This window comes from Vulpes lagopus, chromosome 1 (genome assembly GCF_018345385.1).
Source record: "Vulpes lagopus strain Blue_001 chromosome 1, ASM1834538v1, whole genome shotgun sequence".
In the NCBI taxonomy this organism is placed as follows: domain Eukaryota; kingdom Metazoa; phylum Chordata; class Mammalia; order Carnivora; family Canidae; genus Vulpes; species Vulpes lagopus.
Window position 1 is genome coordinate 172,404,445 of NC_054824.1, and position 14,468 is coordinate 172,418,912.

At 52.0% G+C, this 14,468-nt stretch overlaps 1 protein-coding gene across 1 annotated transcript in view; it reads right to left on the reverse strand.

Annotated features, from left to right (window-relative positions):
- LHX4 (LIM homeobox 4) overlaps positions 1 to 14,082 on the reverse strand; it is a 40,828-nt gene extending 26,746 nt beyond the window's left edge. Inside the window, exon 1 of the mRNA XM_041773964.1 lies at positions 14,007 to 14,082. Coding sequence (XP_041629898.1) covers positions 14,007 to 14,082 — 76 coding nt within the window. The remainder of the gene's footprint in view (positions 1 to 14,006) is intronic.
- Between the last annotated feature and the right edge of the window lie 386 nt (positions 14,083 to 14,468).

Consider the following 14,468-nt stretch of genomic DNA (forward strand, 5'->3'; position numbering starts at 1 on the left):
CTGCAGCGCCCTGCAGCGCCCTGCGAAGGAGGGAGGCGAGGCCCTGGGCGCGCGGACGCGGCGGGCGCAGGGCGCAGAGCCCGTGCCCCGCAGTCGGGGGTCCGTCCCGGGGCGCAGGCCGCCGGCCGAGCCCCGCGGAGTGGGGGGACCCGGGGGGGGGCGTCCTTGTGGGAGTCCCCGGCCAGGCACCCGGGCGGCGGACGCCCCTGGGCCCGGGGACACCCGCCCGAGAGCCAGGTCCCCGCGCCGGGTGCGCGCCCCGCCCGCCCGCGCCTCGCCCGCTCCGGGGCCAGAGGGCGCCGATTCCCACCTAATTGTTGTCTGGCCTTGCCTCCCGGAGAGATACGGCTATATTTCTCCTCCCAGCCGCAAATGCAGGGGGATGAGGGCGAGGATGTGTGCTCATAAAATTTATTTCGAGCAAGGTACCTACCGGGAGCCTTAATATGATGAGTATTCAAGAGAGAATACATTAAGGCTAATGTATGCAGGGGAGGGCGGGCAGAGGAGTTCTAGAGGCTTGGAGACCGAGACATCACGTTTAGGAACAACACTAAGAGCAGACAAGACGAGCCATTTCGGCCTCCAGCTTGCAGGAATGCTTCCTGCTGGATGGGGCTGCCCCGCTCAAACTCGGGGTTCTCTGGGGCGAGGGGGGAGCCCTGGGACCAAACTGGGGTCCTCGAGTTTGGCAAAAACGTGAGGGACATTCTAAAAAAAAAACTAGAACCTTTAACACTGTATTCCAATGAAGATTGTGAGAAGGGACGGCATTTTTAAAAACAAAGATAGCATCAAAATGGCTTGAGAGATGCACAATATGCCAATAATGGTTTAAAAAAAAACTGATGGCAAGAGCCTGATATGAACTCCACCAGGTCCTGGGTGTATATGACTCAATAATCCGCACCATTTCGTGAAGAAAGCATCCTTATCCCCATCTTACAGATGGAAAAACTGAGCTTGGAGACATGAAGCAAAGGACCCAAGGTGCCACAATGGGGGAATTGGGATTTGAACCAGGAGCCTACGCTTCAGGTAGGCTAACCCAGTCTGAGAGCTGGAGGGATCTGGACATGCCTCATCTGGCTGGCTCCACCTTGTCATTTTAGGGAGGGGAGGTAGAGGCGGAGAGGTAGTCTCAAAGCTGCTCTGCATACAGTGACAAGGGAGTAGATGAGCCACTGGCCTCTTGGGCTCCATAACAGTTGGGCAAATGGAAATGTTTGAGACATACATTTAGATCGTGTGGACAGGGTGTGCATGTATGGGACGCACACCTAACGCCAGAGCGGGGTGAGAAGCAGAAGCTCCGGTCCTGCTGATCCCCCTCCCCGCAGCTGCAAGGTGCCAGCTTGTTGATGGCATATGTCAAGTTCAGATTCATCCTGCCTGTGAGGGGGTGGAGACCTGTGAACTCAGATCCTACACTTCAAGTGACAACACTCCATGTAATTATTTTGATTAGTGTGAAATGTAAGCTATCTAGAAATTTTTCCAGAAGCAACAATACAAGCCTTAAAAAAAAAACTACAAGAAATTATTGTTATTTTTAAATTCAGAGAGCCTGAACAGGACAGGGGTTATATAGGTCTCCTACCAGGAATAAAGTTGTAACCAAAATTTCCAAGAAGCCAGAAGCTCTCCACATCTCTAGTCACCTCAACTTATTTCATCCAGTATTTGATATAACAAAATTCCACTTTAAAAACTGGAATGTAAGCCGACCCTGGGAGTTGCTAAGACAGAATTTAACCTATAAACCAGTTTCTGATACGAGGAGTCATTTCACTTAAAATGAAAAATGTTATCTTATCTGCACGCAAGTGTTCTTTGGTGATGTTCTCTGCTGGGGCTCGGTGGAGAGTAAGCTCAGTCATGAAAGGACAGCAAAGCCCATGGAACAGCTAAGGAATCTGGGGAGATGCTGGGTCACATGGTACAATGCACTCCCCATCATCAGGGTCCAGAGCCTTCTGTGAATCCTGCAGAGTGACATGGCTCAAAGCACAGACCTAAGCACAGCGAGAGCAGCTGCATAGGCAGGCAGGCTCCCTTGGACACATCCCAGGATGCGCTTGAGATCCATGCAGATACCCCCCCATACTCCCACAAACTCATTTACATACAGTCAGAAAAACAGACATATTCACACATACTTGGTCTGCATGCAAACATATAACACACACATATACATACTAACACACATAGAGAAACAATCACAAATAACCCAAGATACACCCTGAGTCGTACACAAAGGCACCTCCACATACCACATTCATAAAGACACACAGACCTACACATAATTGCATATACTCACACACACACACACACACACACACACCACCATAGTTTCACACACTCACACATACACATACACATAAACACACACACACACACACACACACACACACATCCTCATACACAGGCTGAGGCATTGCCATTCTGGAAAAAAGCCAATTCTCCCGAAGTCCAGCTCCATCTCTGGAAGGGAAGCCATCTCTGAATGAGGGAGCTGTCCAACCCTGGAGCCCTGGGGAAAGTGAGCACTGAGTGCTACAGAAAGCTAGGAGGAAGCAGAAACATTTTGTTCAAATAGTCTTTTGGGAGAATTTGAAATTTTTCAGATCTGCTTAGAGTTTAGATGTTCATATCTTTAGGTCTGCCAAATTATTTATGATAAATCCCAGATCGGAGTCTGATCCATCTGGGTTCAGATCTGAGTCTACCATGTATAGGATCTTAGACAAATTGCTTAACCTCTTTGAGTCTCTGTTTTCTGATTTGTAAAACGGAGATGGTGACACCGGTCTCTCAGGGTTGTTGTGTGATCACATCAGGCAATGAGTAAAAAACACTTAGCCCCCAAGCACCATTGCCCAGCTCAATGGCAGCTCCTTTTTCCACTCCTCGTGGCCAGTCGCCAACAAGATGAATTTACATATTTGAAGTATATTAAAATTATCTCATGCTTCTTTATTTCCCAAAATAATTTCCTCTTCCTTCACTGACCTCCCCCTACACACACAAAACACTCAAAACTCTCCTCCATCTCCTTAGTTTCAAAGCATCTGAAAGATGTACACCCTTTTCTAATCAACATAATCCCAGAGTATGAGTAGCAGATAATACAACATTACAAGGTTAAGTCTTTTTGGAATAAGGAAATCTGGCAGATTCTGTTCACTACAGAATGTGGGCAAGTTTACCAGACTTTGGTCTCCTCCCCGTATGTGAATGGTGAGAATGGGGAGTGCTTGGGGTGGGGGGGGCAGCTAGGACCACCAATTGGCTGACCTCACTTCACTTTTGCTGTACTGTATTCAGTTAAGAGTGGATTGAGTTCACGTTAACAATGGAGGATTCTAGTATTTGTCTTGGAGATCTCTAAAAAGCCCAGTGGAAAAGTGACTATTCTTATTTGATGAGAAATGGCTAAAAACCTTTACTTTGCCTATAGCCTTCATCTACCTCTTCATCAAAGAAGCTTATAAAGTCCCTATCATGATGTCCTGCCCTCTGGATCACCCTAAATACTGCGGTGTGGGCACTCGGGGCTTAGTTTTCAGAGTGGTCCATCCAAAGATTGATTCCATTTGAAATTCCCCAATTCCTCCATTAATGACATTTCAGAAAACTGGGAACAGAGGAGGTCAGAAGGTCTGATGCAGTCTGTGGTGGATCAAATCCCCTCCCACACCCCCTCCTCATGACATATAAAAAGGTATTGTGTGTTTTTATTTCCCACTCACGTTTCTTCATTTCCAAGAAACTGCTCTCAAGAAACCAGGGGCCACCATGAAGCATTTCGGAGACGGTTTGCATTTGTTTGTTTGATCGATTTTAATTCTTTGAAAAATGGTGTTTTCTATCTCTCTGGTCACGGAAGAGCATCAAGGTGAGGACAAACACTTTTTTTTTTCCACCAAAGAAACTAAAACTAGAACACACTTGACAGCAACTTCTAAAATGTACTGAAGAAAATTGGAAACAGTGCTGATGAGTATTTTGATATCTTTAAAACTAATTTATTTTGTATCATGAGGAATAACGTTCATTTAACCATGCCCCGAGACCAGATTAATATTTTGTAAAATTTGGACTCTGATGTGCCCCCTTGCAGCACCACGAGACCCTGCTTTTTACCTGCCTTTTGGACGGAGTTCCTCCTTTTGTTTCACAATTTGTCTTAACAGTCTCATGCACCTGACAAGGTTTTCCTTACTTCTTTCAGGATAGGAGCCAGGGTCTGTGGGAGCGGTTCCTGGTTTGCAGATCCCACGAGACTCCCAGGAGGCTTGGTCCCTCTTGGGACGCCCTGGGCCACTCCAGCAGCTGAGGGCAACTCTGTCTGCAAGGTGGGACCCTTGGTCCGGTCTGTAAGATTGCCCGCACTCAGAACTTTGTCGAGTACTTGCAAATCTCCCAAGTTCATTTGCCCTTCTGGGCAACCCTGTGAAAGGTGAACCTCTACATTTAAAAGAGCTTCCTTAAGGGCACACAGTTGGGGGTCAAACTGGGGCTGGATGCTTCTTTTTGTCTGGGACTGATTGAAGAGCAAGGCTTCCAACAGTGCTCAAGAAAGCCTTGAGGCTTTCGCTCCAAACCCTTTTGCTGGTGACTCCACTAGAGAAGTCAGTCGTTTGGGAGCCAATCTTAAATAACATTTGGCTGATACATGTTTCCAAAAATACATAATTTTATTTATTTGTTAAATTTCTTTACTGACTACAAACTGAAAGAAGCTAAATGGGCTTTAAGGGAAGCACAATAGAAATGCTTTGCAAAATATTGTTTTTTCTCAGAACTCTCCATTCTTCTGCACATATAAGGGGGAGAAAACAATAGGTTTCCCGAGTAAGTAAGAAGGAAGACGGTTTTTAAAAGGCAGGCTGGGATAAGCCCCGTCGGGTGTGAGCTTACTGACTTAATCTGGGGTGACTAATTCTAAAGTGTGCCAACATATGGCCACAGGACATACCAAGCATGGTACCCTGCCCGCCGAGACTCATACCTAGCTTCTGGAATCTCCAAGTCTAAGAATTATAGCGGAGGTATAGTCATAGTTTAATTAAATTAATTAACATTTCTATTACTGAAAACATATTTCAAAAATAAAACTCTCCACTTTAAAGTTGCCACGGTCACCACTGACAATAAAATCCTATTTTTCTGGTCCCAACTTCCCTTTTCTATCACCTGATAACTGTGGCTGAAGGAACCGAGGACTAATTCATCTCTAAGTCCACATCCAGGGTAAGCCTGAGACTCAGGATGTATATTACATGACAAATTATGACTCTGTGTGTCTGGGTTATCCCCCCCTTCCTGCTCTTTATTTTCCATCTCCCTACTAAGGAGAATTCGTTTTTATTAAACAATTTATAGTTTCCTTTTTCATATTGCCCCTTATTCTAAACCCATGTATCTTGAAGAGACTATAACATACTTTTCTCAAATATTTTATACATCTCTTCATAACTTAGTAAAAATTATCCCATAAGCAACACAACTGAAGCATAAAATTCCAATATTAATTCTTCAAAATTTAAGAAGAAAAGGTATATTGAACATCACGGTATTTTGTGATGGTGATGAGGCATTAAATAGAGCCACAAAAATCCTGAAAAAAGCTTAATTAAGAAAAGAACCTGGCATTGCATTTAAAGTAAATCATATTCTCTATTATGATTATATTTGCTTACATACTTTAAAAATACATACATATATATACATATATATATATAATCTAATTCCCAGTCTTTCCTAGTTTCCTAGGTTTGTGTGTATGTCTTAACGAATGACTAACAATTAGAAAAAAAAAAAGTCAGAAAAGCCTTCTCATGTCAGAAATGACTGTGTCTAAGGGTTTTTCCCTCCACTCCTCCTTCAGAATCCTTCCCCCCACAGATCCTATTTGTCTCAGTTGGTGGTTTAGGGTCCCTCTGACAATCTCCTTTGTTCTTTTTCTGCTTGGGCAGCTCAAAAAAAGAGTAACCTTTTCAGTATAAAGATCAGATCTGAAAGTATCCTGGAGACAACTTCGATGTTATCATTTTAAGGCTGAATTTGGACATTTTAATAGGAGTCCTGTAGTAAACAAAACACATAATGTAAATATGTATTTGCAGGTATAGGGTGACCTTCTGGACTAGATGTTGACACAGAATTAATGTTCTTCAGTAGGATATCGAATATTCTCGGTGATTGCAAACAAAACAGAAAATCACATGAAACAGAACCACGACGATTTATGGAAATGCTGTAGACACATCTCTGTTTCCACTCCATCTTCACATTTAATCATTGCTAAATCTCCACAATGGGTTTTTCTGATGTCTCATTCCGTAGCAATATTCCATATGTTTGGCAACCTCTCCCTCATAACAAGAAACTTTCAATTAATTTGGCTGCAAGTTTTGTCTCTATTAAGCTATTCCCAGAACCAATCCCTTAACCCTCTAACATTATAATTAAAGTAAATTATACTTTAAAGGCATTTGGGGGTGAGATACCGCAGTAAAACATCTGTGGCTGGACCCAGACTGACAGAGGGAAGGGGGCTGAGGAAATCTGAGCAAAGAAATCCACCAAAACAACAACAGGACTTAGGACCTGCCTCCCAAGATGATTTTCCAATCCACCATTAATACAGTTAACCTGAAGTACATTTTCCATGGAAGAATCAATTCCAATTTTGCCAATTAAACCCAACCCGTCCACTTACTCCCAACAACACTGCCTCAAAATGGTTGATTTGTGCTCCATTTTGACCGGGGCTCGTGTAGAATTTAGGACCTAAAAAAAGGGGGAAATCTCACTGCACCATCTATTTTAGATGACTTTTTTCCTACCACAAACAACAATAGCCCACCTCCAGAGCAGCTTCTGTCCTGGAACCAGAAACCGCCCTTCCTTCTAAGGCTCCTAAAAAGGCGAGGGACCCCCATCACCCTGCAGCCTGCCAGACAGTCCACCCCTAACAGAACTCCTGTGCTGAGAATTCCTGCACAACCCCAGGTGCTGCCCTGCAAAGACCTCACGAAAGATGGAAGAAGCAAGGAAAGGGAGAAAGGACGAAGAGAAAGAATGGAGAACAAAGATAGGCACATAAGCCACATGGGAATTTTACTAAAAGCAGCAGTTTGCTCACATCTGTGTCGTGGGCATTGTTAACAGTCACTCCGGGAAGGGAGAAAGGCAGAAAATCATTACCAAAGTACACCTGCACCCCCCACCCCCTCATCTCCAAACCCAGCATCTGGTGCTACCACAGCAAACTGCCGCTTGTCTGCCTCCACCCTTGTTTCCCAAAGTGGGTAGCATTATTCCTTTCGTCCTCTCGACAGCTAAAGTGTTTCCAAATCTCTACCATTCCAAAGCTTCTCATCCCTAATCCTCATCAATTTCCCTAAATGAAAGCAATGATACAAGGTCCCTTCCATCCAAGTCCACCAGCCCTCCCCACCCACAGCTCTGCAGTTTGCAGGAGACCAGTTACCCAGCCAGAGAAATCCACCAAATACCCATCGCTGCTGACCAAAACTAGGGGCTCAAAGCAGTCTTCCTAACGACGTGATGCAAAGATTAGTCCCTAGGAACTAATTTTCCATCCCTGGAGGACTGCAGGTGCAACACTCCCTCCCCTTCCTCCAGGGCTGCATCCTCTGCAGGGAGGTCCCTCTGGGTTCTGCCTACTAATGCGGTGCTAAGTACTCACTAATTGACTGGAGCACACAGTGAAAGGGCACTAAATCCGAGGCAAATGGGAAGTTAGGACAAGGGGAATATTTAGGACTTGAGGCTGTCTACACCTGGTCAGCCGGGGTCATCAGGTCACTGTTCAAAACCCAAGACGCCCCTTTGGGCTGTGTTTTGTCTCCTTCACTGGAAAGAAATTGCTTTGCAGGTTTCCGGCCTCCCTCGACCCCCACCTCACCTCTAGGAGGGCTCGATTTTTTTTTTTTTTAAAGGCGACCCTGGTATTTGCAGTGGTGTAGGTAGGCGGTCTCCAAGATGTCTTGGGGACTCACGTTGCTTTAATCCCCAGAGCATTCAGCCAACATTCTTGCCTTAACCTCGGCTCGTTTTTTTTTTTTTTTTTTGGCGTGTGGGGTGTGTGTGTGTGTGTGTGCACCTAGCATTTGGTAGCATTTGGCCTTCCTTCAATTCCTGCCTTTCCCGGTCTTATCCCAACCCAGCCGCGCTACTCATTCCTCTCCTTCCTGATTAGTTTCGCCCTTCAGATCCCATTTAAGGCCATTCACTCTGCCGTCTAAAAAAAAAAAAAAAAGTCCCGTCTCAGATGAAGCCAACCTCCGAGCGCCACAGACTGAAGCCAGCGCTGGGTCCCCGACGGGCCGCGGCTTCCCCCGCAGAGCAGGTGCGCCTTTGAGCCTCTGCGGGCACAGAGCGGCACCCATCACCTCCCCAGGTGGAACTGAAAGGACTTCCTCCGCCGCCCAGGTAGAGATCTCCTCTCTCTCGAGCCCGCCGCGTTCCGGGCGCTCGTCGAGGTCCGGAGGCGCTGGGAGCAGGGCCGGGAGCCGAGGCTTCGACGCGGGCAGGGCGCGCGGGGGGCGCGGAGCGCGCGGACCCGCCGCTGCCTCCGGGATCGATGCGCGAGGAGCCGCCGCGCCCCAACGGGAAAAACGCCTTTCAAAGGTTAAAGTCCCGGAAAGCCTTGGGTCGCTGGCGTGGGCGCTTAGTTTTGTCTTCCCAAGCGCTCGCCCAATACTCGGTCTGGAAAGAGAGGTACCGGCCGGGCCTCCCCCAGGCTGGGCACGCCGTCGGCGCTCCCCCCCACCGCGCCTCTCCCGGCCGGCAGAGCCTCTGCCGCCGCCCCAAAGGGGCAGGAACGGGACCCCGGCTTGGCCAGTCCCCGCTCGCTCGGGGCCGCTCAGGAAAGCAAGCCGAGAACTGGACCGCGCAAGGTGCACAGAGTCTGGAAGGGGCCGGGGCGCCCGAACGGCGAAGGAGGCGCGCGGTGGACGCAGAGGTCGTCCGTGCCTCGCCCCCTGCGCAGGCACGACCTCGGGGTGCGGGTCGCGGTGTGCAAAAGGCCGGCTCTCCCCCAGATGCGCCGTCCTGTCCGCACCTGCTTCCACCCGCAAGCGCCCAACACCCAGGGCGCGCGTCGAGCCGCAACACGGCACCCGCAGGGGCGCAGCAAACGCCCGCTCCCCGGGCCCCGGGACCCCCAGGTGCCTGCCCGCGGGGCGGCGGAGCTGCGCCCTGGTGGCGCCAGGGTCACGCAGGTCGCGCTCTTGCACCCAAGGACGCCGCTCCCGCCCAGCCCCGCCGGGCCCTGGGTCTCCACGAGCCCGCACCGCGGCCCAGCGAGAAGACATCACGAGTTAGGTCCTGCTTCCTCTTCTCGGTCCCGACTTTCCATCTTCCCCGGATACTGGGGACCGCTTAGGGCAGACCTCCCCGCTCCCGCTCCCCGCCTGCCCCCTCCGGGTCCGGGTTAAATCCTTAATCCCGCTCCCTGAGCGCCCCGCGGCCGCGCCCCATCAAGGAGGGCTCCCCTCCGCTCCCCTCTTTGATCCAGACAGTGGAACCGGGGAGGCCCGAGCCCGCCAGCCCCTCGGGCGCCCTCGGCCACCCGTCTCCACCGTGAGGTGCTGCCTTAGTCACCAGGGTTTCTCCCAGTGTCCCCCCCCCCACCCCCGGTAGGGTGAAGCTCGGTCCGAGGCTGGGGTGACATCCTCCAGGTGGGGAAATCTGAATCCCCATTCCAGGAGGCCCAAGTCTGCCGGCCCGAGGGACAGCCACCAGTGTGACCTTTAAAAGTTGGCTCCAATCGTGCCTGACAATATTTTTGTGATGCGGGGAAGGAGATTTGTGGTGCCCGGGGCTGCTTTCTGTATGGGTATCTGAATCAATCAATATCTCTCTGTCTCTCTCTCTCCATATATAAAATATATGGAGGTATATATCATATAATAAATTGTTTCTTGTTTTTCTTTTCGGCACCACCAGAAAAGGCAGGAGTGGAAAGAAGCTCAAATTGCTGCTCCAAAGTTTGAGAGAACTCCTGGCCATTTCACCCCTTAAGAAATAGTCTGTTGCAAGAAGGATGATAGCATCAGGAGTGAGGACACCCGGGCCGCTGGTGCTGGAAGATTTACCCCACGCACCAGCAGGCACCCCAAAAGAGAAGAAAGGGTAGTTGGCTGTCCTAGAGAAGTTCTTCACACAGATCTTACCACGAACAAAAGCAAACGCCCTTTACTCACAGCTTCAGAGTTCGCAAGAGCTGCAAGAAGTAGATATTTTAGGAGACAAGGGTGGGATGCAAAATGCCCCGTACATGCTCCCCATTTATCACTCCCTGCCTGGACCCAGTGGTCGCTCTTTTCTCCCACCTGGGTTGGCTAGCTCTCCAGCTAGCTATGGGAAAGGGGGGCAATCCCTTCCCTTGGTGCCCCAGGAAACTTATCCGGGAGATAGGCCAAAACCTACGGCAAGGGGCGGATAAAACGCCCATCTCCCTGTGTGTCCCTCACTGTTCCGATTGTCTTGGCGTGCAAGGGGGGCCAGCAGGGCCGAGATGCATGGGGAAACCAATGAGTTCCGGGAGGAAACAGGTTTGGAGGAGGATTGGGAGGTGATTGTGGAATTCAACGCTGCCCCTAGGTCGGTCAAGAGCTGTGGGAATTTGGACCTGGAGTTTCTACAGCCCAGAGGGAGGTGGTGAGGAAGACCCGAGCAGAAGCAGGTTGCGTGCAGAAAGAGAGACCTGCAACCCGAATCATGGCCAAGTAGCTAGGATCCGCTAGCTTGGAACAAGATCCCTTTCTGAACCTATCTACCTACCCAGAAAAAAACAAAGCAAAACAAAAACAAAAAAACAAAAAAACAAAAAAAAAACACCCAAGGCCCTGGGCTCATGCTGTACGTGACCTTGAGGGTGCAGCCTCCTATAAACTGCGCTCCCACCACCCAGAGCAAGGAGCCAGGGGTTTTGAGTTCCTTAGAAAACATTGACCAGGTTGGCTGCCCACCAACCTGTGGGAGATTTAAGGGGGTGGGGCTCTGCCTCTCTACCCCAGGTTGCTCTCCCAACCACTCCCAGACTCCTCCTGCCTGCCCGATTTTTCCCAAGCTTCTTGTCCCACGCTGATGCCCCTCAAACAGATGAAAATCTTCAAGCTAGTCTGGAGAAGTCTGAGCGGACCATGGGCCCCATCAGGCTGCCCTGGAGCTGTCCAGGTGGGGGTTTCATGGGCCCTGCAACCCCTGCACAGGGGAAGCAGGAGGAGGGCCACCATGCTGACAAGCCCACCCAGGAGCGAGCAGTGGCAAGAGGTGGGGTTGTCAGAGAGCAAGGAATAAGCCCGCCAAGGGAGAATTTATTACACCACTTGGTAACACTTTCCTTAAGGGAGGGGACCTCACCTACCCCCAAAAGATATTCTGACTGCCCCTGAAACAAACTGGATTCAAACTCCTGAAATGCCCCTGTGAGGCCAGGGCCCCATAGAGACCAGGGTTGGAGGATCTGTGTATCTATGCCCCGAAGTGCTCCATCTGTGGTGGCTAAAGGTAAAGAAACTGGGCACGTATATGCATGCGTAGGGTGGGAGGTGGGCAACTCAAACCTTCCAGTTGTGGGGTTGGAAGAACCCTTGAGGGAGAGCCTTTCTGTTGTCTCCTCTCTCCCAAAGTTTAAACACCCACAGGCCTGAGATTACTCTTCTTCCCCAGCCCCAAGGGCATGTCCCCACCTGACCCCCACCCCCACAGCAAGTTATTAGGCCAGTGGGCCAGGTATCCCAGAGAAGAGGATGGTATTGTGTATGTGTATGGGGGCACCACACCCCACCTATGCCCTGTTCTCTACACAAACAGCTTGATGCTCAGCAGCCACATCTGCTGAAAGGGAATAAGTATGCTCCATGTGCATCCCAAAATAAAATTTTAAAAGCTGGAGCCCAAAGTCTTCAGGGATTGGGCCCCTCAATTTTGGCCACTGCCTCCTTCAACCCAGGCCACCAACTCAGGGCAAAACAAAAGGAAGGGCAGACCAGCCCCTCCTGGTTCATCATTGCCTCTGCTGGGTGACCCTAGGATGAGAGTCCCATTCTCTACTTCATTGAGTTTTTCACAGTTGGAACCCAGACTCAAGCCCTGGTGAACTGTAGCTCTGAAGGCAAATTCGAGGCATTTTAGGAAACTGAGTTCCTGATGCCGAAATCAAAGTTGTCCCTGAGTAAGGGAAACAAAAAGTAGACAATCCAAGAGGGTGTGCTGAGCATCCTAAGAAAGGCTGTGACAGCAGAGCCTGCCACCCTTCTTTGCAGTCCTGATAGGCCACCTACGGACCACAACTATTAAAGCACAGACCGGCTGGGTAACAAGGAAGCGAGTCACACACACTCGCCCTTCCACCCACTCACACACTCGCCTCCTCAATCATCCCAAGGACTTGGAGCTCCTTTGCCAGGGTTTGTGTTTCTGTTTATCGCAGGGGCCGATAACGCACTCCCTCCTTGCCCGTGGCGGGTGGGGGTGGGGTGGGGGCAGTCAGGGCAGCAGCGAACCCCCAAAGCCTTCTACAGACACACCTAGGTCAGCAGCAAACTTCCCAAGCGTGCTGCAGACGTGGAACTCTTTGCCAACGGCCGATAGGAAAAGACACAAAGGGTAACTGCAGGATATAGTCAAAGGACAACCTAAATAGATGTAGGTGAAGCGAACTTCCTCTACTTCCTTCTCAAAAACTTCTCAGGGAGGCCTGGGACCTACCTGCCCTTTGAGGTATGGCCCAAGCGGAATCCCTGCCGCGGAGAGCCCGGGCGCAGGAGGGCGCAGGAGGGCGCAGCCGCGCGCCCTCCTAGTTCGTAGGTAGACACCATTATTTTATTTACTTACGGTAAACCTCGAGGATGTAGCCACCGCTCCACCAAAGAAATCGCGGGCGGAGGCACAGCCCTCGGCCCGCCGAGCGAGGGAAGCTTTCCCTCTCGGGGGTGCGCAGGGGTGTTCCGCAGCGCCCCGAGCCTGCAGGGCAGGACTCCCTGGGCGCCCGCCGCGCGCGCGCGGTGCCCCGGGACCTGCTCCGGCCTCTGCACAGATTCTCCATCGGGGACTCAGGTTGGGAGTGCGGGACAGAGACAGATTCCCTCCGGGGAAAATGCCTGAGCGCGCACACCCAAACACACACAGACACCCCGGCGTGAACACGCCCCGAGCTCCCGCAGTCTTGCTCATTTCGGGCGCGGGAAAGAAAGTGGGTGGGCGAGCAAAGCGCCCAGGGACCCCAGCCTCTCCCCTGCCGAGTCCAAGCCACCCGGAGGTTAGGTCCTCGCTCGCGCGAAGGCTGTGCCCCGAGTTCACAACTTGGTCCCGGCGCTTCTCCGTCCCCTGCATTCCTCGGCCAGCGGGAGCCGGGCGAGCGGAGCCAGGCAGTCCCCGGCCGCGCAGGCTGCGGGCGCCGCGGGCAGCAGCGGCTGAGGACGCACCGGGCGCGCACGCCCAGCGCGCGGGGACCGAGCGGGTGGCCTGGGCTTCCGAGCCGCCAGCCCCGGGGGCGGGGGACGCGCTCTCCAACTTCCCGCCGGCTGGGGTGAAGTTGCACTAGCCGTACTTGGAGCTCCGACTGTGACCCCAGGAGGGAGGATGATTTACAGGGACACCCCCCCCCCAGCCCTCGGGCCTGGCCTGCAGTTCGCTCCCAGGGTGTCCCCAAACAGCACTCTCCCCACGCTCCTAGAGAAGCCGTGGGCTGGAGATGCGGGGTTCGGTGCCCTCGGCTGGCCTGGAGCACGATCGGGGAGGCTTTCACTTTCGGCCCTAAAAGCCAAGAGCCAGGCCTTTTAAAGGCACCCTGGCCAGTGCCCCTGCCCTGTGACCGCCTCTGCGCCGGGGCCGGCGGCCCCTCGCCCCGCCCGGCCCCTTCGGTCCAGGCTGCACGCAGCGTCCGACCCGCCCCGGACCGGCCAAGGCTGCGGGCTGCCTTGTTATCAAATTAAATCAGCGAGGAAAGGGGGGTGTCTTACGTTGCATCGGCACACCGAGCATCTCCGGGAGCCCCTTGACAGCCCCCTCCGCGGGGACAGCTGCGCTCTGCATCATCTCGGAGCGAGAGCCAGGGAGTCGCAGTCTACGGAGATCTCTCGCTCTGTCGCTTAAGCTGGATTCAGAAATTTGAAAATAATAAAAAAACCCGACCAGGCCGCCGAAGTCACGGTGGGAGCCGGGCCCTCCGCCTCTCCGGGAGGATTCCACAGGCTGGCTGCCCCCTCCCCCCGCCGGTCCTCAGCCGGTCTCAGATCCCTTTGATCTCGCTCTCCCGGGTAGGTGCACATCCCGGGGAGAGGAGACGCTGTTGCTGCAGCTCTGGCTTTTTTCCCCTCCTCCCTCCCCGCCCGCGCTCCCCCTCCCCCTCCCCCTCCCCTCCCCCTCCCCCTCCACCCTTCGCGCGCCGGCCGCCCGGGAGGCCGCGGTCACCCAGGCGTTTT